The 26,550-nt window shown below is 43.7% G+C and overlaps 1 protein-coding gene across 4 annotated transcripts in view; it reads left to right on the plus strand.

The window, feature by feature from the left end:
* LOC132207714 (utrophin-like) overlaps positions 1-26,550 on the plus strand; it is a 114,422-nt gene that overhangs the window by 50,482 nt on the left and 37,390 nt on the right. For 3 of the 4 annotated variants that reach the window (XM_059643610.1, XM_059643609.1, XM_059643608.1), the window contains one exon: positions 671-995. The exons of the other annotated variant lie outside the window; for it this stretch is intronic. In XM_059643610.1, the coding sequence (XP_059499593.1) occupies positions 671-981 (311 nt within the window). In that variant the 3' untranslated portion in view covers positions 982-995. Of the gene's footprint in view, positions 1-670; positions 996-26,550 lie in introns of those variants that run through there. 4 annotated transcript variants of the gene reach the window in all.

Consider the following 26,550-nt stretch of genomic DNA (forward strand, 5'->3'; position numbering starts at 1 on the left):
CCCCGGACTGACCTATCCCCTCCCTACCTCCCCAACCTACACTCACCTCTCCTAGCTCAATCCCACCTCTTTAACTTGTCTGTCTCCTCTCCAACTATCTTCTCCTCTATCCATCTTCGATCCGCCTCCCCCTCTCTCCCTATTTATTTCAGAGGCCTCTCCCCCTCACCCTCCCCCTTTTCTGATGAAGAGTCTAGGCCCAACATGGAAGCTTTTGTGCTCCTAAGATGCTGCTTGGCCTGCTGTGTTCATTCAGCTGCTCACTTTGTTATCCCTATATCTCTTAACAACCTCATTAAGTGAGTTCTTGAGTTAACTATGCAGGGTAGACTTAGAGTTTATCATTCTAACTTGCCAGCCCTGAAAGATGAAAGTTGGTTTATGTTGGATGCTTGTTTCATAGCTACGAAAGATATCCTGAACGGATTTTTCATGTCTTTTGTTGAGAACTTTACCCATTTAGTCACTCTAATCCTTTTCCTTTTTTAAAGTTTCCTTGGTAGTCATAAATTTTTAATGAATAAAATCTTTAGTCTTATACTAGATATTCCTAATTTCAGGAGAAAGTCCAGAGAGACCTTTTAAAGGAAAGGGTTTTGGAAAGAAAACCGAAGTTCCATTGATCAAAGTCATGAATAGTTGATAAATTATTTGCACTTCATATTTCCAGAACCTACCCTGGAAGAGAGAGCCCAGAGAATTGCCAAAGCTGTCCGCAAACAGTCAATAGAAGTGAAGGAAAATTGGGAGCAATTGAAAACCCGTGCGAGCAACTGGCAGAAACAGGTGGAAAAGGCGTTGGAGAAACTTCAAGAACTGCAGAAAGCTCTGGATGATCTTGAGGCTCATGTGATAACAGCTGAGGGGGTCCACACTGATCAGCAACCTGTGGGTGACCTGCTTATTGACTCATTGCAGGGTCACATTGATAAAACCACAGTAAGTGCAATTACATTACACTTCACTTATGAACAGATGTAACCACAATGTTGTATCGAGACGATCAGTAATATGAGTACTTCAGTGATATTGATTGAATGGTTGTTAACTTAATTTGCAAATTAAAACTTAGTTGAGCATGCCTTCTGATGATATCACATCGTTAATATTAGTATAGTTGAGGATTCTATTAGTCAGTGACATCAGCTGAGTTATCTGCTTGTTGCCATGTTATCGTGATTAAAGGAAAAGTCTTACCACGCCATTTGGCGACTCCTTAGAGAGAGACAACTGGTTATGATTTAACCAGAAGATTACCATGCCTCAGGCAAGTAGAGGGTTTGAGGCGAAGATCATTTGTGGTAAGCTCACTGGTGTGGCAATTGAGCCCTCTCTTGCAGGGGATCACTCTGCATCACAAACCAACCGTTCAGTCAACTGAATTTGAATAGAGTTTAGGATTGGAGAGCAATCCATGCATTTGTATTTTTTTTAATGAATGTTTCTCACTGGCAAACCTTTTAAAAGCCAGCTCAGCCATACAGGCTAGATCAGTTCTTGATCTCAGCTGAATTTTTTGATCTCGGGTGAGTCAGCGTTAGGAGTTCAGTGATTGGAATGAATTCACATGAAGTTAGCGAGAGGGATACTACACGTGAATAGATCAATGTTTTGAAAAGAGGATGAGATATGAGCAAAAGTTTAACTGATGTGGAAGACCAGCCAAAATCATCATCAACGGTGGAGCAGGCTTGAGCGGCCACGCAACATTGAGCTGCCGCTATTTGACTTGTTCTGTGAAGAGGAAGGAAAATGGTCAAAGTGTCAAAAATGCTGAAGACCTCATCATTCTACAACCTCAAAATTTGATTGAGTTCAGTATATTATCACTACTGGTACCCCTAAATCCTGGTCTATCATCTCAGCAACTCTACTCTGCCCAAAAGCTGGTTACTTGTGACATTTTTGAAGATCTTCCCAAGTCTGAAAATCATTTTTGTGTTTGTAGAATCAGAGTTGGCGTGTGGAAGGAGGTCTTCTGGCATATCATAGCTCTTTGAAATAACTCCCCAATTTGTCCCCCTCTGCTGTGCAATGACTTCAACCACTTATATAATCTCTTTAATGGATGGAAACTTTTGAAGGCATCCGGAATGAGTATTAACGATCCCAGAATACAACTGAGCCTTATTAAGTTCTTAGTTCTGATGATCAAGAGCTTGATCAAAGAAGATTGTTTTAAAAAGTGCCTTAAAACAGGAAAGGTACAGAGGCTAAGAGGTGGAGGAAGTCTCTTGTTGGGTTTGAAGCCTACAAAATTAAATGTTTGGCAACCAAACATATCCTGAAGTATGGTCGGACTGGTGGAGATTATCCAAATAGCGATAGGCCATTTAAAATCAAGAGTGGGCAAGAGGACATAATTAGACGAGTGCAGATACCCTGAAGTATGGTCGGACTGGTGGAGATTATCCAAATAACGATAGGCATAGCCAAGGAACAATTGTTAACCTGTCCTGCCACCTTCAAGGTTCTGTGTACAAGCACCCCATGATCCGTCTGTGTCCCCTAAGCCTCCTAGTGTCTTGCCATTCATTGAGTACCTCCTTGTCTTGTGACTTCTTCCGATGTGCATCACCTGATATGTTTCAGGATTAAATTCTGTCTGCCACTGATCTGCTCATCTGACCAACCCATCTATATCTCATTATGTTGTATATATCACGAACAGTGAGGGACCCAATATGGAACGTTGCAGTACGCCATTTGACACAAGCTTCCAGTCGCACAAACAGCCTTCTACCTCTGTGCTCTGTCTCTTACCACTGCCATTTTAGAACTACCTTGCCGTAATAGCCAGTGGTGCCACATGTGTTTACCTTTAATATCAGTCTCACATGTGGGACCTTGTCAAAGGCGTTTTTGAAATCCATACAAACTGCATCAGCTGCAATGTAAGCATAGAGCGCAGAAGCAGAAATAGGCCATTCAGCCCTTTGAATCTGCTCTGCGATTCAAAGAGACCATGGCAGAACAGTTAATTCTCCAGTCTACTTTCCTGCCTTTTCCCAATATCTGCTGTCTATCTCAACCTTAAATTCACTTAATGACCAGCCTCAATAGTCTTTTGTGGCAAAGAATTCCACAGATTTGCAACCCTCAGAGGGAAGAAATTCCTCCCAATCTCTATCTTAAATGTGTGACCCCTTATTCTGAGATTATGCCCTCTGGTCCTAGACTCTCCCACAAGGGAAAACAAACTCTCTGCATCTACCCTGTCAAAAATCTTATAAGCTTCAACAAGGTGGCATCTCATTCTTCTATATTACAACAAGAACAGATTCAATCTTCTTAACCTCCTAGAACTTATTTGAACTTCCTCCACATCCTTAGATATTTCTCCCAAAACTGTTCTCAGTGTTACAGCTGTGATCTGACAATTGCCTCGTACAATTTTAACAAAACCTTTTATATTCCATTCCATTTGCCTTCTTCGTTACCCAATGAACTTGGATGCTTGCTTTTTGTGATTCGTAGACGAGAATATTTAAATCCCTCTGTTCCGTAGCTTTCTGCAGTCATTCTCCATTAAATAATAACCAGCTTTTCTATTCTTCCTGCCAAAATACATTAGCTCAGATTTCCCTGCATTATATTCCATCTGCGAAGTTTTTGCCCATTTGCTTAGCCTGTCAATATCTCTCTGCAGACTTTTTGATTAATCCTTACTAGTTGCCTTCCCACATGGTTTTGTGTCATCAGCTACAGTATATTCTCTTTCGTCATTCAAGGCATTAATGTATTTCATAAATAATTGTGTCCCCAGCACTAATCTGTGCGGCGCTCCGCTAGCTGCAGGTTGCCAGTCTGAAAATGCCTCCCTTGTCCCAATTCTGTCTTCTATGAGTGAGCCAGTCCTCTGTTCATGATAATATACAACAGCAACATCATGGACTATTATCTTATTAAGTAGCCTAATGTGTTATAGCTCATCAAAACCCTTGTGAAAATCTGGGAACCTACATACCTCGCAAAATTATATCAAAATTGTGAAGTGTGACCTCACTTTGATGAAGCCATGCTGATCAAACCTTGCATTTCCAAGTGGAGATGAATTCTCTCCTCCAGAATTTCCCCAGTTGTTTCCCTCCCACTGATATGAGATTCATTGGTCTGTAATTCCTGGTGTATCTCTCTCTCTCTCCTTGAAAAATGGTACCACATTAGTTGTCCTCTACCAATTCCCCTGTAGCCAGAGAAGAATTCAAAGTTTGGGTCAGAGCCCCTGTGATTTCCTCTCATCTCTTATTGTGGCATATGATACAACCCCTTCAAACCTAGAGAATTATCTACTTTTAGGCCTAGCAAAGCCTCACTCCCTGTGTCAGTCTGCTCAAGTACCTCAGTCCCTGTCCCCAAGTTCTCTACCTCCATCTTCCTCCTCTTGAATGTAGACTAAAGTGAAACACTCTACCAGTGTCCTTCTGTACGGTATAAAGTTTTCCCCCAGACCCTAATGGGCCCCATTCTTTCTCTGGTTATCTTCTTCCCCTAAATGTACTTGTGAAATATCTTGGGATCTGTCAAATTTTATCTTCATGTTTTTTCATGCGCCTGTTTCCTCCTAACTGCTTCAAGTTCCCTCTGAGCTTTCTATACTCCACTAAGGCCTCCATCATTTGCTCCCTTTGTACCTACTAAAAGCCTCTTTTTTTTTGTTCTTAACCAATTCTGAATATTCCTACACATCCAGGGTTCTTTGTCTTGTTATTTCCAAATTTCATCCCAAAGGAAACATGTTGGGCCTGTGCTTTCCCCATTTTCTTCCCAATCACACGTTCACTTTCTCCTGTAGAATTTGCCAGACGCAGCTGAACCTGGTCTACTTTGGTCAGATCCTGCTTTATTTTAATAACATCTGCCTTCCTCCGATCCAAAATTTTTTTTTTGCAATCTACCATTTTCCTTTTCATAACAGTGGTTGCTATCACTATATTCTCCCCACTACCACCTTAAACACCTTGGCAACTTTGTTCTCAAGAATTAGATCTGGGACTGGACCGTCCCTTGATGGACCTTCCATATGTTGACACAATAAACTCTGCTGAACACGTATATAGAAATCCAACTCCTCTTTACACTGTGCACTTTACACTCGATAACAAGGTGGACATTATTTTAAAAAGAAAGGTTTAGAGGGGATTAGAGGAAAACCTTTTTCATCCAGAGGGGTCTGAAATGCACTCTCTGGGATTATAGTTGAGACGGGAAATCTCAGAATCTTTAAAAAGCACTTGACGTGTCATTACGTTCAAGGCTATGACCTAGTGTGTTGACAGTGGGTCTAGTGTCTATAATAGTATGTCCTTGATAGCGCAGACTCAGTGGGTTGAAGGGCCTCATATATTGTATGATTCACTGATTATGACTATCCCAAACAATGTTGAGGAAGTTGAAATCCCCTGGTATAGTTACCATCTTATTATTGCACACCTCAACATGAGCAATACAGCGTGAAGTTCCAAAATTTACCACGATTGCCAAGCTTGCAGGAGCCCAAACAATGAGGATGATTCCGATCAGCTGCAATAGGCCAACAGAATGGGAAATGACATGGCAGATAGAGTTCAATACAGCAAAATGTGAGGGGATCTGGGATACAGTGTGGTTTAGTCAGCAGTGGCCCTCCTTCTGAGTCAGAAATGTCGGTGTGATTCTCAGTCCGAGACAGAAGGACCCAGTATTCAGTGCAGGAAAGCAAACTTGTGTGGTAATGAATCCTCAGCCTGGATCGACGGCTTAGGTTAGCGGCAGATATATCTACAAGATGAAAAGATGATAATTGCAAAGAGTGGTGATCTTTGCTCACTGTTCTGAGTTCGGGTCACTAGACCCGAAACGTTAACTCTATTTTTCCCTTCACGGATGCTGCCAGACCCACTGGGATTTTCCAGCAACTTTTCGCTTGTTGTTGTCGTTGATCAACTTGCATTGTGTTACCCCGTATAAAATGGGAAATGTCCAAGGAAAAAGAAAACGATGCATGAGGTGAAGCAGTTTAACTAAAGGGATAGTGGCAAACAATAAATACTCGAAAGACATTGTTCCAAAGAGTGTGTGAGATCTGAAAAACCCAGGAATGTAGGGGTCATAAAGCCATAAAATGAAGGAATGGAAGTAGGCTTTTTAGCCCATTGAATTTGCTTCACCATTCGATCAGATCATGGCTATCTCTGTTTTGAATATTCTTAGTAACCCAGCTTCAACAGGCCTCTGGAGTAAACAATTCCACAAAATCAAGCCCACAAAGGAAATAAATTCATCTTCATCCCTGTCTTAAATATGTCACGCCTTATTCTGAGATGATGCCCTTTGGCCGTAGATTCTCCTCCAAGAAGAACCAAACTTTCTGCATCGACACTAACAGTTCCCCTAAGAATCCTGTATGTTTTAATAAGGTAACCTTTTACTCTTCTAAATTCTAAAGAGTACAAGTCCAACCTATTTGACCTCCTTAGAAAGAAGATCCTTCTGTACCTAGAATCAAGTTAGTTAACCTTCTCTGGACTGCCTCCAATGTTGAGGTTTCTTTCCTTTGATAAAGGGCCAAAAGTATTTGCTGTGTTTGAGATGTGGTCTGTCTAGTACTTTGTATTGTTTTAGCAATACTTCCCTCTTCTTTTATTCCATTCCTTCTAAAGGCCAACAGGAGACTTCCTTGTTAGTTGCTGAGCATGGTTGCTAACTTCTTATGATTCATGCACAAGGACCTCCAAATTCCTCCTGTACTGCAGCTTTCTGCAATCTTTTTCCATTTTAATAACATATAGCTCTTTTATTCTTCTTGCCAAAGCACATAACCTGACATTTTCCACATTATATTCCATCTGCCAAGTTTGTGGCCATTCACTTTGCACGGAAACATAAGAAGTAGAATGAGAAATGGGCCATTTGGCCCTTCACGCTTGCTGTATCATTCATTATGAATATATCGAATCATCCAACACAGTAGCCTGTTCCTCCTTTAACCTTATATCCTGTGATCCACTTAGTTCCAAGTGCTAAACCCAAACTCCTTTTTGAAACTGTGCAATGTTTTAGCATTGATTGATTTCTGTGGTAGTGAATTCTGTAGGCTCATCAGTCTCTGGGTGAAGAAATATCTCCTCATCTTAGTTTAAGGGTATGAAGAATGACTGTGACTCCTTTGATCTGTACATCCCTGCCATCAAGAACATCTGCCCTCCATTTGACTTGACTGGTCCTGTAAGAATTTTAAGCTTCGATGAGAAGCCCCTTCATTCTTCTGAATGCCAGTGGTATAATCTTATCTGACGCAACCTCTCCTAATATGCCAGTCTGCCTTCCAGGAATCAGTCTGCTAAACCTTTGCTGCACTGTCCCTAGAGCAAGAGTGTGCTTCCTCAGATAAAGAGGCCAAAACTGCACGTAATATTCTTGGTATGTAATTGCAGCAAGACATCCCCACTCCTGAATGCAAATTCTCTCACTCTGAAGGCCCTTCTGCTATTTGCCATCTTAACTGCTTGCTGCACCTGCATGCTTACCTTCAATGACTGAAGTACAGGTTTGCCCAGATCTTATTCTACATACCCATGTCTTAATTTATATCCATTCAGTTTTTGCCTTTCCGTTTTTGCTCCCAAAGTGGATAATCTAACATATATCCGAGTAATACTGCATCTGTCTCACATTTGCCCAGTCATTCAGCTTGTCCCAATGACACTGAAGCATCTCTGCATCCTCCTTACAGCTCACCCTCTCATCCAGCTTTGTGTCACCTGCAGATTTGGAGATATTGCATTTGATTCCTTTGTTTGAGGAGGTGGGTAGCCGGAGTCTGAGCACAGATCCTTGTGACACACCACCTGAGTCTGCCTTTGGAAAAAGACCATTTATTCCTATCCTTTGATACTTGCTGACCAGTTTTATTTCCATCTCAATATACTACGGCAATCCCATGGGCTTTAATTTAAAGCACTAATCTCTTATGTGGGATTTTGTTAAAAGCCTTCTGAAAGCCCAAAGAAACCACATCCAGTGGTTCCACCCTCATCAACTGAATGAGTTACATCCACAAAGAATCCCCTAAAAATTTTCAAGTGTGATTTCCCTCTGTCCCTTTCATAAATCCCTGCTGTCCCTGTTTGATCTTGCCACAGATCAGCTGTTAAATATTTTATAGTAAAGAGACCTGAAATTCCTCCACCCAGCGAATCCATTGTTCCTGGTATTATGGCAGGGTGTGGGAATGTCCTGAGTCACCTGAGGAGCCTGGTACAACCAGAGAAGCCGGGTTTCAAAACTTATGAAGAAATAGTAGGAATAGTGGCAGCTGAGAGATGAGCACCAACACAGACTCACAACTGCCATTGGTGTGAAAGAGCACTTCACTCAACAGCAAATTGCTGGTATAAATTAGTCGTATGCAGAAACTGCGGCAATAAAGGGCCCATTGAATGGGTGTGTTTGAGAAAGAAATATGAACAGAGTACAGCAAAAGTACTGAAAGTGAAGAGTAGGAAAAAAATCTACATGGTACAATGACAGCATGGATAATCTGCTAGTTTCACTGGGAGGACCATGGCTGGAAAAAAAATCAAACTCAGTTGGGTTGAACTGAGTTGCTTGTCAGATTCTGAAACTGATTCATTGCAAAATTCTAAAGAAGTGTGCCATTATTTTCATCGGGATCTGGGAGACATGGGGAAGACCTCTGTCGAATTGAAAATCAAGTATGAGAGTCAAGCAAAATGTTGCAAGGCAGGATCAGTGCCTCGTGCAATCAGACTAAAGGTTGAGGCAGAATTAAACCTACTTGACAGAGCTCAGAAAGGATTTCCAATGATGTTGCCAGGGTGGAGGATTTGAGCTATGGGGAGGCTGATTAGACTACTTGGCCTGCAGTTTTGGAGGCTGAGGGGAGAACTTGGAGGTTTATAAAATCATGAGGGGCATGGATAGGATGAGTAGCCAAGGTCTTTTCCTTCAAGTAGTGGAGTCAAAAACTAGACGGCACAGCTTTAAGGTGAGGGGGGAAAGATTTAAAATGAACGTAAGGGGCAACGTTTTCCAAGCAGAGGATGGTGTGTGTAAGGAATGAGCTGCCAGAGGAAGTGGTGGAAGCATGTACAATTAGGATATTTAAAAAGCACTTGGATGGGTACATGAATAGGAAGGGTTTAGAGGATATGGGCCAAATACTGGTAAATGGGATTAGATTAATTTAGGATATTCTGTTCGCGTAGATGAGTTGGACCAAAGTGTTCTGTTTCGATGCTGTACGCCTCTATGACACTATGACCATAATTGAGTGACACTGGTCAAGATTGGAATCCTTGAATCCAAAAATGATTGGCCCACACCTATCATTCCACTGATAGATGGAGTATACATCTGCGTTGCTTACAAGTTCGCTACTAATCCAGCACTATGTGCTGAGCAGTATGCTTTGCTTGTAATCGATGACCTACTTGTTGGACCAGCTAGAGGTCTGCTTTTCAGTAAGATTGACCTTAGTCAAGTCTATCTCCAGATGAATAGAGATCCTAAGTCACGGGAATACTTGATTATTGTGACACGTAAAGTAGTATTCAAAAACAAGAGATTTCCATTTGAAATCCATCTGTGCTTGGATTATTCTAACATGCCATGGATCAGATTTGAAGTGGATTGAAAGGAGTCCAGTGTTACCAAGACAATATTTTACTCACAGGGAGAACCTAAAAAAGAGCATCCTCACAAGTTAGATTTGAAGAAGTGAGGAAAACTGACTGTGATTTTTTAAAAAAGATTTCCATACAATACTAAGGCCATATCATTGATGCCATGGCATTATACAAGTCCCCTTCAAAAGTAAAAACTGAAGTTCACTGTGGGATGCTGTAAATCAGACACTTAGGAGAGAATGCTGAAGGATTTTAGATTACCCTTGCCAAATGAGTTGACAACAAACAGTCCTTATGTAGACATTTTCTACTTTGAGCAAGTAGGGAACACTCTGGCAACGGTAGGACAAATTAAGAGAGACAGTCAAAATGACCCACGACTACGTGAGTGGTGGGTGTGGTACTGCAAAGGGAGCAACCGGAACTGAAACCATTTGTCATGTGGAAGCTAGAACTATCTATACAAGGAGGAGGTCTCCTGTGGGGAATGAGGGTCATCACTCCACCACAGCTAAGGAAACGCACGTTAAAGGTCAGGATCGGGATTCCCAGAAGGTATGTTGCCTGCCTGGTGCCAGGGTCCAGGACGTCTCCGATCGGGTGTATAAGGTTCTAAAAGGGGAGGGCGAACAGCCAGAAATCGTGTTACATATTGGGATTAATGATATAGCCAGAAAAAGGATTGAGGATATAAAAAGTGATTTCAGAGAGTTAGGATGGAAGCTGCAAAGCAGGACGAACAGAGTAGTGTTCTCTCGTTTACTACCGGTGCCACGAGATAGCGAGGCGAGGAACAGGGAGCGGGCGCAGCTTAACACGTGGCTGCGCAGCTGGTGTAGGAGGGAGGGCTTCAGATATGTAGACAATTGGGATGCCTTCTGGGGAAGGTGGGACCTGTACAAGATGGACGGGTTGCATCTGAACTGGAAGGGGACCAATGTCCTGGGTGGAAGGTTTGCTCGAGTAGTTTGAGAGGGTTTAAACTAGTATGGCAGGTGGGTGGGAACCTGAGCTGTATACCGGAGGTGAGAGTTGATGCAGGTGAGGCAGTAGCAAGAGGTAGACCAGCTAGTGGGAAGGATTTTCCCGGGAAGAAACCAAGGGATCGGTTAAAGTGTGTTTGCTTTAACTCAAGGAGTATCAGGAATAAAAGTGATGAACTTAGAGCATGGATCAGTACCTGGTGCTATGATGTTGTGGCCATAACAGAGACATGGGTTTCTCAGGGGCAGGAATGGTTGCTGGATATTCCAGGGTTTAGAGCATTTAAAAAGAATAGGGAGGGTGGAAAAAGAGGAGGCGGTGTAGCACTACTAATCAGAGAGGGTATCACAGCTACAGAAGCTTCCATTGTCGAGGAAGATCTGCCTACCGAGTCAGTGTGGGTGGAAATTGGGAACAGCAAGGGAGTAGTCTCCTCGTTAGGGGCTTACTACAGGCCCCCCAGTAGCAGCAGGGAGATTGAAGAAAGCATAGGTCGGCAGATTTTGGTAAAGTGCGGACGTAGTAGGGTTGTTGTAATGGGTGACTTTAACTTTCCCAATATTGATTGGAACCTCCTTCGAGCAGGAGATTTGAATGGTGCTGTTTTTGTAAGGTGTGTTCAGGAGGGTTTCCTAACTCAGTACGTTGACAGGCCGACGAGGGGAGAGGCCATTCTAGACTTGGTGCTCGGAAACGAGCCGGGGCAGGTCTCAGATCTTGTGGTGGGAGAGCATTTTGGTGATAGTGACCATAACTGCCTCACATTGTACATAGCTATGGAGAAGGAGAGGATTAGACAAAATGCGAAGATATTTAATTGGGGAAGAGGAAACTATGATGCGATTAGACATGAGTTGGGAAGCATGGACTGGGAGCAATTGTTCCATGGTAAGGGCACTATAGACATGTGGAGACTGTTTAAGGAACAGTTGTTGTGAGTGATGAGTAAATATGTCCCTCTGAGACAGGCAAGAAGGGGTAAGAAAAAGGAACCTTGGATGACGAGAGCTGTGGAGCTTCTCATCAAAAGGAAGAAGGTGGATGCTTTGGAGAGGGTTCAGAGGAGGTTGACCAGGATGCCGCCTGGACTGGAGGGCTTATCTTATAAAGAGAGATTGACTGAGCTCGGACTCTTTTCATTGGAGAAAAGGAGGAGGAGAGGGGACCTAACTGAGGTTTACAAGATAATGAGAGGCATAGATAGAGTTGATAGCCAGAGACTATTTCCCAGGGCAGAAATGGCTGACACGAGGGGTCATAGTTTTAAGCTGGTTGGAGGAAAGTATAGAGGGGATGTCAGAGGCGGGTTCTTTACACAGAGAGTTGTGAGAGCACGGAATGCGTTGCCAGCAGTAGTTGTGGAAGCAAGGTCATTGGGTTCATTTAAGAGACTGCTGGACATGCATATGGTCACAGAAATTTGAGGGTGCTTACATGAGGATCAATGGTTGGCACAACATCGTGGGCTGAAGGGCCTGTTCTGTGCTGTACTGTTCTATGTTCTATGTAGCTTACATAAGGTGGACGAAGCTAGGGTCAAGCTCAGTTCTAGAGGATCACAGGCAGGCGAGGAAAGAGCTCAAAAATGGTCTGAGGAGAGCCAGGAGGGGGCACGAGAAAGGCTTGGCAGAACGGATGAGGGAGAACACAAAGGCATTTTACACTTAGGTGAGGAATAAGAGAATGGTCAAAGAAAGAGTCGGGCCGATCAGGGATAGCATAGGGAACTTGTGTGTGTGGAGTCTGAGGTGGTAGGGGAAGCCCTAAATGAGTTTTTTGCTTTTGTCTTTACGAAAGAAACAAACTTTGTAGTGAATGAAACCTTTGAAGAGCAGGTGTGCATGCTGGAATGGATAGAGATAGAGGAAGCTGACGTGCTGAAAGTTTTGTCAAACATTAAGATTGACAAGTTGCCAGGCCTGGACCAGATTTGTCCCCGGCTGCTTTGGGAAACGAGAAATGCAATTGCTTCGCCACTCGCGAAGATCTTTGCATCCTCGCTGTCCACTGGAGTCTGACCTGAGGACTGGAGAGAGGCAAATGTAATTCCTCTCTTCAAGAAAGGAAATAGGGAAATCCCCGGCAGTTACAGACCAGTAAGTCTCACGCCTGTCGTCTGCAAGGTGTTCGAAAGGATTCTGATGGATAGGATTTCTGACCATCTGGAAGAGCATGGCTTGATTAAATGCAGTCAACACGGCTTTGTGAGGGGCAGGTCATGCCTCACAAACCTTATCGAGTTCTTTGAGGATGTGACTAGAAAAGTTGATGAGGGTCGAGCTGTGGATGTCGTGTATATGGACTTCAGCAAGGCATTTGATAAGGTTCCCCATAGTAGGCTCATTCAGAAGGTCAGGAGGAATGGGATACAGGGGAACTTAGCTGTCTGGATACAGAATTGGTTGGCCAACAGAAGACAGCGAGTGGTAGTAGAAGGAAAAGATTCTGCCTGGAAGTCAGTGGTGAGTGGTGTTCCACAGGGCTCTTGGTCCTTGGGCCTCTACTGTTTGTAATTTTTATTAATGACTTGGATGAGGGGATTGAAGGATGGGTCAGCAAGTTTGCAGATGACACGAAGCAAGGAGGTGTCGTTGACAGTATAGAGGGCTGTTGTAGGCTGCAGCGGGACATTGACAGGATGCAGAGATGGGCTGAGAGGTGGCAGATGGAGTTCAACCTGGATAAATGCGAGGTGATGCATTTTGGAAGGTCGAATTTGAAAGCTGAGTACAGGATTAAGGATAGGATTCTTGGCAGTGTGGAGGAACAGAGGGATCTTGGTGTGCAGATACATAGATCCCTTAAAATGGCCACCCAAGTGGACAGGGTTGTCAAGAAAGCATATGGTGTATTGGCTTTCATTAACAGGGGGATTGAGTTTAAGAGTCGTGAGATCTTGTTGCAGCTCTGTAAAACTTTGGTTAGACCGCACTTGGAATACTGCGTCCAGTTCTGGGCGCCCTATTATAGGAAAGATGTGGATGCTTTGGAGAGGGTTCAGAGGAGGTTTACCAGGATGCTGCCTGGACTGGAGGGCTTATCTTATGAAGAGAGGTTGACTGAGCTCGGACTCTTTTCATTGGAGAAAAGGAGGAGGAGAGGGGACCTAATTGAGGTATACAAGATAATGAGCGGCATAGATAGAGTTGATAGCCAGAGACTATTTCCCAGGGCAGAAAAGGCTAACATGAGGGGTCATAATTTTAAGCTGGTTGGAAGAAAGTATAGAGGGGATGTCAGAGGCGGGTTTTTTACACAGCGAGTTGTGAGAGCATGGAATGCGTTGCCAGCAGCAGTTGTGGAAGCAAGGTGATTGGAGACATTTAAGAGAATGCTGGACATGCATATGGTCACAGAAATTTGAGGGTGCTTACATGAGGATCAATGGTTGGCACAACATTGTGGGCTGAAGGGCCTGTTCTGTGCTGTACTGTTCTATGTTCTATGTTCTATGTCATGAGAAGGGAATCATTGCCAATCTAGCTGTGCAAGATTTCTTAGAGATGAGTGACCATAACATGATAGAATTTTTAAAATCAGGATGGAGAGTGAGAGAGTTGATTTTGAGACCAGGATGCTGTATCTTAATCATGAAAGCTGAAGATATGAGGCATGAAGTTAGCCTTGATAGATAGGAAAGAGTTGCTTAAAGAGATGTCAGTGGATAGGCAATGGCAAACATTTAAGGAACACGTCGGGGGACTGCAACAACTGTTTAATCCTGTCTGGCATTAAAGCAAAATGGGTAAGAGGGCCAATCCATGACTTAACAAAGGAAATTAGCGATAGAATCTGATCCAAGTAAACGACATTTGAGGATTGGCAGCAATTTCGAATTTAGCAAAGAAGGACCAAGGGATTGATTAAGAAGGAGTAAATGCAGTACAAATGTAAGCATACAGGGAACATAAAGACTGACACAAAGAGTTTCTATAGACACGTGAAGAGAAAGCGACTGCTAAAGACAAATGTTAGGAAGGGCGTTGACCAGTCAAGGGAAGACGGACAGGTCAAGGAGGCATGGATGAGGCTTGTAGGTAGGAGGTGGGGTGGGGGTTAGGGTGTAACTCTAACCCTAAAGCTAGCCCTAACCCAAACTCTCAGTCTAATCCCCACTCCACCTCCTACCTACCAGCGTAATCCCTGCCTCATTGACCTGTCTGCCTTCCCTTGACTGACGAACCCCCATCTTAACTCCTCACCAACACTCACTTTTACTGGCTCCATCGCTGACTCTTTGATCTGTCTGTTTCCTCTCCACCTACCTTCTACTCTATCCATCTTCTATCCACCTCCCCTTCTCGCTTTATTTATTTCAGAATCCCCTTCCCCTCTCCCATTTCTGAAGAAGGGCCCAAACCTGAAACGCCATCTTTCCTGCTCCTCTGATACCACTTGGCCAGCTGTGTTCATCCAGCTCCACACCTTGTTATCTCAGATTCTCCAGCAATGGCAGTTCCTACCATCTCTGAAATGGTATGTTGGCCTTCATTCCGAGAGGTTTTGAGTACAGGAGCCAGAATGTGTTTTTGCAGTTGCACAGCGCCTTAGTGAAGCCGCACCTAGAATATAGTGTGTGCAGTTTTGTGCTCCCCTTCTGCAGAAGGATGCTGTTACTCTCTTAGTTTATCAGTGCACCGAATGTTTATCAGGCTGATTCGGGGGATGGCAGATCTGATGTATGATCAGAAATTGACTCGGTTAGGATTGTTTTCGCTGGAATTCAAATGAATGAGGTGGATCACACAGAGACTTATAAAATTCGAACAGGACTGGACAGGATAGATGCAGTTCCCAGTGGTGGGTGTGTCCAGAACCAGGGGTCACAGTATGACGATTCAGGATAGACGATTTAGGATGCTTGTGAGGAGGTATTTCTTGACCCAAGGAATGGTGAGCCAGTGGAAATCATTACCAAAGGAAGTAATTGATGGTAAAACATTGAACGTATTCAAGACATGGCTAGATATAACACTTGGGGTGAATGGGATCAAAGGTTATGGAGAGAAAGCAGGATTAGGCGATTGAGTTGGATGATCAGTCATGATCAGAAGGAATGGTGGAGCAGACTCGGAGAGCCAATTGGCCTCCTCCCTGCTCCTATCTTCCATGTTTACAATAGCCACTCTCTGAAATGCAAAGCTTGAGCAATTGTGCAACTTTGAGCTGGGTGCTGGGAGTTTGGTCAGTAACGAAGTTAGGTAAGGCTCGGCAGGACAGCGCTTGTTGCTGTTTCTAACATTTTCACCCTGTAGGACTTGGTCCTTGCTGTGCTTCAATGGAAGAAGTTAGCTAATTGGAGATGTCTGCAAGTTGTTAAGGTTCCAATGGTTTAAAGTGATTTGGGGAAGTGTGGTATTGTTCATAAAGTACATCATGAAGATAAATAAGATAAAAGAGAAAAGAATGACGAGAGTAAGATGAGGGCCAATCAACCATAATAGTGGGAAGATGTGTGTGGTGTCAGAGGAGATAGGGGAAGCACGAAATGAATATTTTTTAACAGTATTCACTCTAGAAAACGACAATGTTGTCGAGGAGAATACTGAGATACAGGCTACTAGAGTAGGTGGGATTGAGGTTCACAAGGAAGAGGTATTAGAAATCCTACAGAGGGTGAAGATAGATAAGTCCCCTGGGCCGGATGGGATTTATCCTAGGATCCTCTGGGAAGCCAGGGAGGAGATTGCCGAGCCGTTGCCATTGATCTTTAACTCGTCATTGTCTACAGGAATAGTGCCACATGATTGGAGGATTGCAAATGTGGTTCCCCTGTTCAAGAAAGGGAGTAGAGACAACCCTGGTAATTATAGACCAGTGAGCCTTACTTCAGTTGTTGGTAAAGTGTTGGAAAAGGTTATAAGGGATAGGATTTATAATAATCTGGAAAGGATTAAACTGATTAGGGATAGTCAGCACGGTTTTGTGAAGGGAAGTTCGTGCCTCACAAACCTTATTGAGTTCTTTGAGAAGGTGACCAAACAGGTAGATGAGAGTAAACCGGTTGATGTGGTGTATATGGATTTCAGCAAGGCATTCGATAAGGTTCCCCACAGGAGGCTCTTGTACAAAATGCGGAGGAATGGAATCGTGGGAGACATAGCAGTTTGGATCGGAAATTGGCTTGCTGAAAGAAGACAGAGGGTGGGAGTTGATGGGAAATGTTCATCCTGAAGACCAGTTACTAGTGGTGTACCACAAGGGTCGGTGTTGGGTCCACTGCTGTTTGTCATTTTTTTTAAATGACCTGGATGAGGGCGTAGAAGGATGGGTTCGTAAATTTTCAGACAACACTAAGGTCGGTGGAGTTGTGGATAGTGTCGAATGTTGCTGTAGTTTGCAGAGAGACGTAGATAGGCTGCAGAGCTGAGCTGAGAGGTGGCAAATGGAGTTTAATGCAGATAAGTGTGAGGTGATGCACTTTGGTAGGAGTAACCAGAAGGCAAAGTACTGGGCTAATGGTAAGATTCTTAGTAGTGTAGATGAGCAGAGAGATCTCGGTGTCCATGTACACAGATCCTTGAAAGTTGCCACCCAGGTTGATAGGGCTGTTAAGAAGGCATACAGTGTTTTAGCTTTTATTGATAGAGGGATCAAGTTCCGGAACCAAGATGGCATGCTGCAGCTGTACAAAACTCTGGTGTGGCTGCACTTGGAGTACTGCGTACAGTTCTGGTCACTGCATTACAGGAAGGATGTGGAAGCTTTGGAAAGGGTGCAGAGGAGATTTACTAGGATGTTGCCTGGTATGGAGGGAAGGTCTTACGAGGAAAGGCTGAGGGACTTGAGGCTGTTTTTCTTCGAGACAAGAAGGTTGAGAGGTGACTTAATTGAGACATATAAGATAATCAGAGGGTTAGATAGGGTGGCTATGAGAGCCTTTTCCCTGGGATGGTGACGGCGAGCACGAGGGGGCATAGCTTTAAATTGAGGGGTGAAAGATAGAGGACAGATGTCAGAGGTAGTTTGTTTTCTCAGAGAGTATTGAGGGAATGAAACGCTTTACCTGCAACTGTAGTAGATTCGCCAACTTTAGGTACATGTAAGTCGTCATTGGATAAGCATATGGACGTACATGGAATAGTGTCGGTTAGATGGGCTTCAGATCAGTATGACAGGTCGGCACAACATCGAGGGCCAAGGGCCTGTACTGTGCTGTTATGTTCTATGTTCTATAAACAATTGCACCTCCCAGTCGCAAACCATTTTAACTCCCCCTCCCATTCTTTTGACGACCTGTCCATCATGGGCTTCCTGCAGTGCCACAATGATGCCACCCGAAGGTTGCAGGAACAGCAACTCATATTCCGCTTTGGAACCCTGCAGCCCAATGGTATGAATGTGGGCTTCATAAGTTTTAAAATCTCCCCCTCCCCCACTGCATCCCAAAACCTGCCCAGCTCGTCTCCTCCCCCAACTGCATCCCAAATCCAGCCCAGCTCATCCCCGCCTCCCTAACCTGTTCTTCCTCTCACCTAACCCCTCCTCCCACCTCAAGCCGCACCTCCATTTCCGACCTACGATCTCATCCCGCCTCCATGACCTGTCTGTCCTCCCCGGACTGACCTATCCCCTCTCCACCTCCCCACCTACACTCTCTTCTCCACCTATCTTCTCCTCTCTCCATCTTCAGTCCGCCTCCCCGTCTCTCCCTATTTATTTCAGAACCCTCTCCCCATCCCCGTCTCTGATGAAGGGTCTCGGCCCAAAACTTCAGCTTTTGTGCTCCTGAGATGCTACTTGGCCTGTTGTGTTCGTCCAGCTTCACACTTTGTTGTCTTGGATTCTCCAGCATCTGCAGTTCCCATTATCTCTCCCTTCAGCCCAACTGCCTATTTTCTGTTCTTTGACCAATTCTGAAAACATGCTAATATACTATCCCAAAATTATGTGTTTTTTCTTATATTAGGTAAACTTCGGGCGATATTTTTTCAAGTGCCATTTTAAAATCTGAACACAATACATCTACTGGTTCTGTTTTATCTATCCTGTCTGTTACTTACTCAAAGAATTTTTTAAAAATTGCCAGGCACAATTTCCCCACCATGAAGCTATGCTGACTTTGCTTGATTATATTATCTGCTTCCACTGTTATGGACTCGATCAAATCCCCACACATAGGTATCAAGGAGACAACATAGACTCAAACTTTTATTTAAAGACAATTCTAAGGTGCTGTGTTCCAGATGTAAATCGATTGGGCACACCACTCAGCTTTAAGCAAAACCACTTTCCCCCCAGTTAAAATGCAAGCAAAAGAAAGAAGAATTAAGATTAGTTTAACTCTACTGGAAAACTTAATTGAATAATATATTACTTAACTACCAAACAACAACTGTTCCAATATCATAATATCCCACAAACACATCTTGGCAAAGGCAAAGTCAGTAAAACAGATTGTCTCACATGATTCTGGTAGCAGAAAGAGAACCCCTGCTTTTAGCACACAGAGAGAGAGAGAGAGATAACAGCTTCCACAGCCAACTTCAAACCTCAACAACTGTCGAAATCTCAACGAAAACCTTGGTTCTGTGGGAGCCTGACATGACCCATTCATACTGAGATAGTAAGAACTGCTGATGCTGGAGAATCTGAGATAACAAGGTGTAGAGCTGGATGAACACAACAGGCCATGCAGCATCAGAGGAGCAGGAAAGCTGATGTCTTGGCTGAGACCCTTCTTTGGAAATTACCCATTCATGCATGCTGCTTTTGTTGTTACAACTTCCAAAAAATAAAACCCCAAGGCCTCACGAGTTGTTTATTGGTTTCGAGAAGAACACAAGCCAGGACAAAATACACCTCTTAAAGCCATAGTATTGCCAGACCACATGACCTGCTGTTGCAGCTTTTACAACAGACTGCAATATTTTCCCAATGAGAGGTTGCCTATTTTTTGTCATCCTTCCTTTTCATATCAAGTTGTTACATTGGCAGTATTCCCATCTACTGCTTGAAATGTTCCAGATTCCCAGGATATTTGGAAGATGACTGTCAGTGCATCCAGTATCTCTGTGGCTACATCTTTTAATATCCTAGTGCAGAGTACATCAGGTCCAGGATACCTCTCGACCTTTAGCCCCATTAGTTTCCCGAGCACCTTTTCTCTGGTGATATTTCCTGTCTGCTTTTTGCTCTTTGTTCACTAAATATTTTTGAGATGGTATTTGTGCCTTTTGCTGTGAAGACTGACATAAAGTATTTATTTGTCTCATTTGCCATTTCCTGATTCCCCATTTTTTTTTTGCAGCCTTCATTCTTTAAGGGATCTGCGTTCACTTTGACCTCTTCCTTCATTTGTTCAAATAAGCTCTTATTGTCTGTTTCTTTTCTATTTCTCAGCTTTGAAATCTTTCCTTATTTCTGGTTTCCCACTAACCTTGGGCACTGACTGTTGAATTGGCAGAACATTGGAGAGAATGCTGAGGATATGGAAGTTTTGGTCTGATAAATAGTACTCGACATGGTGCTGTTGCCCCAGCTCCTGCTCAGGTCTCTCCCAGTTGAAATGCCAAATCGGAGCCTGCCCATGCTCTTCACATCTGCCCTGCAGCATTAAATGGCTGGAGGCAGGACATCAGGCACCCTCTTGGATGGAAGTTCTACCTTGTCAAACTCCTGGCCACTTAGAGCTCAGAAGAGTCTGAAGTTGCTGATGGCTGGAGGGCGGGTCCCCGACGAGAGGTACGGAGTGGCCGAGGGTTGTTAGGGGTTGTTGAAAGGTTGGATGAGAGTTTAAGGGTGTGAAGTGCCTAGGATCAGGCCAAGGGGCCTGCGAATGAGGTTCCCCTTCCAACTCACGTTTTCTCGGCTGGATTATGCATCTAAAGCTGACTGTCTTGCTGATTGACATCTATCTCCTTAGGCAATAGAGGGGATCTCTTAAATTGCCATCAACTGGTCTCAGCAGGCCAAAGGATAGGCAGGCTGCTTGACAGTTCCCCAGAACTTCCACACATATACACACAGTGCCCTCCAGATTTTATGTGTTTCTTCCCACCTTCGTATCTGTGGGATGGGGCTGTATAATCGAGCTCATGCAGTGCTAAAACAAAGAAGTTATCCTGAACCTTGAAATAGGACTGGAATGATGCAGCCAAATCTGGTGACTAAACTTCAAGGGTAATAATTTTGGTAGTATTGAATAATAATGATGAAATTTACCCAACGTATTTTAGGAATGTGACATTTTATCAACAAATTTAGCTAATGCTATTTTCATTGGAGTACAGGGGATTAATAAGTAGTTAATGAAACATAAAGGATTATGATCAGTTGGGGTAAAATAAACGTGGAAAGGCTGTGTTCCCATGGCTGATGGATGATGTTACAAGGAGAAGGGAATGCATTCATGTTTTGGGGAAAAGATGTAGGGGTTGTAAAGAGGAATTTTTTTGAAGCAGTCAATGTTCATGGGCCAGGATCTTGCTGCCTGTGGAAGGGTTAGAAGCCGAGAAAATCAATGATTTCAGTCACATGAATGCATATCTCTGGGCGCTTCATTCCTCACATTGCCATTAGATTTTATTTATGGAGGTTCTGTTATATTTCGAGTGGTTCGACTGGCATTTGATGTTTTGATGAAGTTTGCCAGATTTTGTTGGCATCATGTGAACTAACATTGAAGTGATACTTGGTTAACTACTAATTGTTTTTGGTAGACACTGTAGAACATACCATATGTATGACAAAATAGCAAAATTACAAGAGAAATCTAGTTCAAAACCTAGGTAACAGAGCACCTTTTTAAAATTAACAAGAATGTGTGATTAACACACTTAATAGCTGTGGCATAGTGTGATTTAAAAGAATGCTGATTACCAGAAGTGAAATATGGGTTGTAAGATCCACTATTTTAAACGGGTAAAGAGCCAATTAGATTGTACTTTGGATTTGGATGTCGTGAGAATGAACATCGGTTGAAAGAGATGGATGTTTGAGGTTAAATTGTTGTGAGTCCTGCTTCATAAATATAAAGGAGGGCTTCATGACATAGAAAGCTACTGTTCCTCCACCATTGTTCTGCAGAAATTACTGAACCAAACAACAGAATATGACCAGCATCACTGACGGTTCCCTCGTTAGATTTGACATTTTGCATTTGAGAAAGAAATGGCCTGTTTCCATCATTCCAGAGTACTTTTGTGAATCCTTGTATTTATTTCTGGGCCAAATAAAGGAATTAATTTTATTTAATAGCTCCAATAAGTTAAAACTGTAATTGAAGTTAGTTTTCTTCCTCCTTTGTCGTGGATCTGTTGGAGTTGCACACAGCACAACGCGTCTTGGATCAACACAAATTGACACAAAACGAGCAACGTCGAAATGTGACTGAAGTAATCAACTGTTTGACGACCATTTGTGATGGTTTGGAACAAAATCACTTGGTCAATGTGTCACTCTGTGTCGACATGTGTCTGAACTGGCTGCTGAGCGTCTTTGATACGTATCTATGATTTACACTTTAATGTAGTATGTTTAGATTGTCCTAAGGTGCATGAAACTGCATGCGACGTATTGGATTTTGATATGTACATGATCAGTTAAGTAAATGTGAAGATTGTTGACTGATTAAAATCAATCCGAGTATTGATGACATAAGGTTTCAGTATGTTCTAATTTCATTTTAGTTCAACAGAGAAAGTAGTTGAAAGTTTGAGCGACTTTTGTTTTAAATCATAAAATTGAAAGTGATATACTTTTGATTCCATTTGGTCAGATCTGTACAGGATCATGTAGACGTCTTGACACTCTGATTGTAATGCTCTTCACGGTGACAAATGATAGTGCTGGAGAAAGATGTGTATAAAGTACACAATATGAACATCATCCAGTTAATGTCAAGGAATAAATGGCTTTGTGAGGGGCAGGTCATGCCTCACAAACCTTATCGAGTTCTTTGAGGATGTGACTAGAAAAGTTGATGAGGGTCGAGCTGTGGATGTCGTGTATATGGACTTCAGCAAGGCATTTGATAAGGTTCCCCATGGTAGGCTCATTCAGAAGGTCAGGAGGAATGGGATACAGGGGAACTTAGCTGTCTGGATACAGAAATGGCTGGCCAACAGAAGGCAGCGAGTGGTAGTAGAAGGAAAATATTCTGCCTGGAAGTCAGTGGTGAGTGGTGTTCCACAGGGCTCTTGGTCCTTGGGCCTCTACTGTTTGTAATTATTATTAATGACTTGGATGAGGGGATTGAAGCATGGGTCAGCAAGTTTGCAGATGACACGAAGCAAGGAGGTGTCGTTGACAGTATAGAGGGCTGTTGTAGGCTGCAGCGGGACATTGACAGGATGCAGAGATGGGCTGAGAGGTGGCAGATGGAGTTCAACCTGGATAAATGCGAGGTGATGCATTTTGGAAGGTCGAATTTGAAAGCTGAGTACAGGATTAAGGATAGGATTCTTGGCAGTGTGGAGGAACAGAGGGATCTTGGTGTGCATATACATAGATCCCTTAAAATGGCCACCCAAGTGGACAGGGTTGTTAAGAAAGCATATGGTGTATTGGCTTTCATTAACAGGGGGATTGAGTTTAAGAGTCGTGAGATCTTGTTGCAGCTCTGTAAAACTTTGGTTAGACCGCACTTGGAGTAATGCGCCCAGTTCTGGTCGCCCTATTATAGGAAAGATGTGGATGCTTTGGAGAGGGTTCAGAGGAGGTTTACCAGGATGCTGCCTGGATTGGAGGGCTTATCTTATGAAGAGAGGTTGACTGAGCTCGGACTCTTTTCATTGGAGAAAAGGAGGAGGAGAGGGGACCTAATTGAGGTATACAAGATAATGAGCGGCATAGATAGAGTTGATAGCCAGAGACTATTTCCTAGGGCAGAAAAGGCTAACATGAGGGGTCATAGTTTTAAGCTGGTCGGAGGAAAGTATAGAGGGGATGTCAGAGGCGGGTTCTTTACACAGAGAGTTGAGAGAGCATGGAATGTATTGCCAGCAGCAGTTGTGGAAGCAAGGTCATTGGGGTCATTTAAGAGACGACTGGACATGCATATGGTCACAGAAATTTGAGGGTGCTTACATGAGGATCAATGGCCGGCACAAAATTGTGGGCTGAAGGGCCTGTTCTGTGCTCTACTGTTCTATGTTCTATGTTCTAACTGTGTCATTGTGGTATTTTCCAGACTAATTGTCCTTCAGCTAATCTCAGTCAGATTGTTTACTAAACTCCATTTAGGAATAATGTTATGCACTTCACTTGGAAATGTATGAGGACTGTGACAGTATATTGGGGAATCCTTGCAAGCGGAGAGAATTTTATTTTCTTTCAGTCCGGGCTGGATATAATTCTAGGACTTGGAGATGAAAGTCCGGGGTTAAACTTTCAGTGTCCTTCTATACACCCCTAATCACCTCCAATATTTCATTTATATTAAATTGAGCTTCGTCTGCATGAGATGTGTTCCAATATTATATCATTATTGTGACTGTCAATTTTGACATTGTTCATTAGGTGCGTACCCTTCATATTGATTGCAGCTCAAGGTCCTTCTGGATGTCAAAACCAAAATGTTGCATTTTCCAGTAAAATTGCAGACATTGAGCGGAAATTCACACTAGGGAGTACTGAAAGGCATGGATTATTTCTCAGTACCACCCTCATTAATACTTTTTCTACCTGCCAGACAGAAACTAGACTCTCAGAATTACCAAAATGAAATTCTGAGTGGGTGTGTGGTGCTTGCACATTGCTCAATGCTCCTCTGGACCTCCAACTTGGGTAGTAGTCACCAGCATCTGCAGCCACACCCTTCAGTAGCACCCCATCTCCACAGTTTTGACATGTGGCATGTTCCAGCCTCAGCATATCTCACATCTGCTTTCAGTACTCTTCTGTACTTCATTGCTGCATTTTGGATTGCAGCAGCCCCCCTCATTGCAGTGCTACTGCCAGGGCACTTTTATATGCAGGAACAGGCACCCATTCGTGTATTGGGCCACGTTACACATCAGGACACCTTGCTTGAGCTCTCCACTCTCATTTTGTCCCTGCATGAATGCTAACAGCTCCTCTGCCTTGCCTTCATTTGCCTTGTCTTTTTATGGGTTGCCCCCTCCGCCACACCTCACAGACTCATAATGCTAGTATATTGATTAACCTTTTGGCATCGAGACAAAGCCAGACAGCTTGTCATGTTTGTCAGCAGTCATCAATCAAAGGAGTGGGTGTGTTGCTGTTCAGCACCGTGATATGTTGATCTCACACCTGCAGCATGTGCCAGCTGCAGAAGCACAGAACGCGTTGCATTGTCTCCAACCTCATGGTCATGCTTCAGGTTCCGAGGGGAATGGTCTCCAGTCAAGGGAGGCAGTTTCAGGCAGCAGATCTAGGTAACTCCAGGGCATTGTCTGATATCACTCGAGGGGCTTGGATGCAATCAGTTGGCTGCTCAGGATGACCATCGTCAGGACACTGTCCTCATAGGTTGTGAGAAGTCGAACGTTAGACACCTCACTACCTGTGTTGGCTCTTTCTGCCCTACTGTGGGCTGTTTTTCCTGGATGAAACAAAGGGAGGGATTGAGTGAGATGAAATGAGCTGGTGCATTTGTTAGTGCTCATGTATGTTTGGGAAGGGAGGTGAGGTCTCCTGGGTGAGAGCAAGAGGCACAGAGACATAGAGGATTAATAGCCTTGGGCCCTCAAGTAGGCGAGAGCAAGTGAAGACAGACATTGAATGCTTTGGTGAGAATGGTATTACATGAGCTGTGCTGAAGGGTGGTGCAGAATTAGAGAGAGGGTGAATGTGAGGTAGCACAGAACAATGAGGCTCTTCTTCTGTTGGAGCAGGGGTCACTGATCTTGCAGCACTGCTGGATGGTTCTTTTGGTGGTTGAGCCTGCATTGGCACTGGACAGCCTTGGATCAGTCTGGCCGAGTCTTGTGTCGTGGCCTCCTGTGCTTGTCCTTGGGAAAGAGGACAGTTCTGCACTGCACCAATCCATCCACCAGGACCTCCAGGTCCCTAACTGTAAAGTAAGGTGCTAATTTCCCCTTTCCTGCCCTGTCTGGGACAAATGCTATGAACGGTACGAGGCAGTTCTGGATTCTGAGCAATTTACTGGTCCACAATAGCCTTCAAACATGGCACGAGTGCCAGTAATACCGGGATGGTCCAGTTACTTTGAGTGGAGAACTAACTAGCGTCGGTTGAGAGAGGCACAACAGGAGCATTGTTGCCAGTTATTGAATAGGTTTGCAACAACAGAGTGAGAAAATTTCTTCGGTCTTTTGGAGAGATACTGTCCTTGCAGTGCAATAAAAATGACACTGAACTGATTCATTCCAGTGTTTTAGACCTGAAGATTTAAGAACAGAATTAGATCATTCAGCCCATTGAGTGGGATCTATCATTCTCAATCCCATTCTCCTTTGTCCATACTAAGCAAGAACATATCTATCTATGCCTGAAATCAACTCTGACTTGGCCTCCACAGCTTTCTACATCAATGAGTTCCACAGATTCGCAACTTTCTGACTGAATAAATTCCTCCTCATCTCCATCCTGAAGGGTGGTCCCTTTGACTCTGAGGCTGTGCCCTCAGGTCCTAGTCTCTCCGACTCGTGGAAACAACATCTCCGTGTGCACTCTATCCAGGCCTGACTGACCTTCAGTGTGACCCCCTTCGTCCTTCTAAACTCCGTCGAGTACAGACCCAGAGTTCTCAGCCACTCCTCACATGACAGTCCCTTCATCCCCAGGATTATGTTTGAGAACCTCCGCGAGACCCTGACAAAGGCCCGCACATCCTTCCTTAGATAGATGGCCAAAAACTGCTCTTAATATTCCAAATGCAATATGACCAGAGCCTTACACAGCCTCAGCAATACCTCTCTGCTCTTGTATTTTTGCCGTCTTGAAATGAATGCTGACATTGCATTTGCCTTCCCAACTGCCAACTGAACCTGCATGTTAAAAGAATCCTGAA

The sequence above is a fragment of the Stegostoma tigrinum genome, unplaced genomic scaffold (genome assembly GCF_030684315.1).
Source record: "Stegostoma tigrinum isolate sSteTig4 unplaced genomic scaffold, sSteTig4.hap1 scaffold_130, whole genome shotgun sequence".
Classification (NCBI taxonomy): Eukaryota; Metazoa; Chordata; class Chondrichthyes; order Orectolobiformes; family Stegostomatidae; genus Stegostoma; species Stegostoma tigrinum.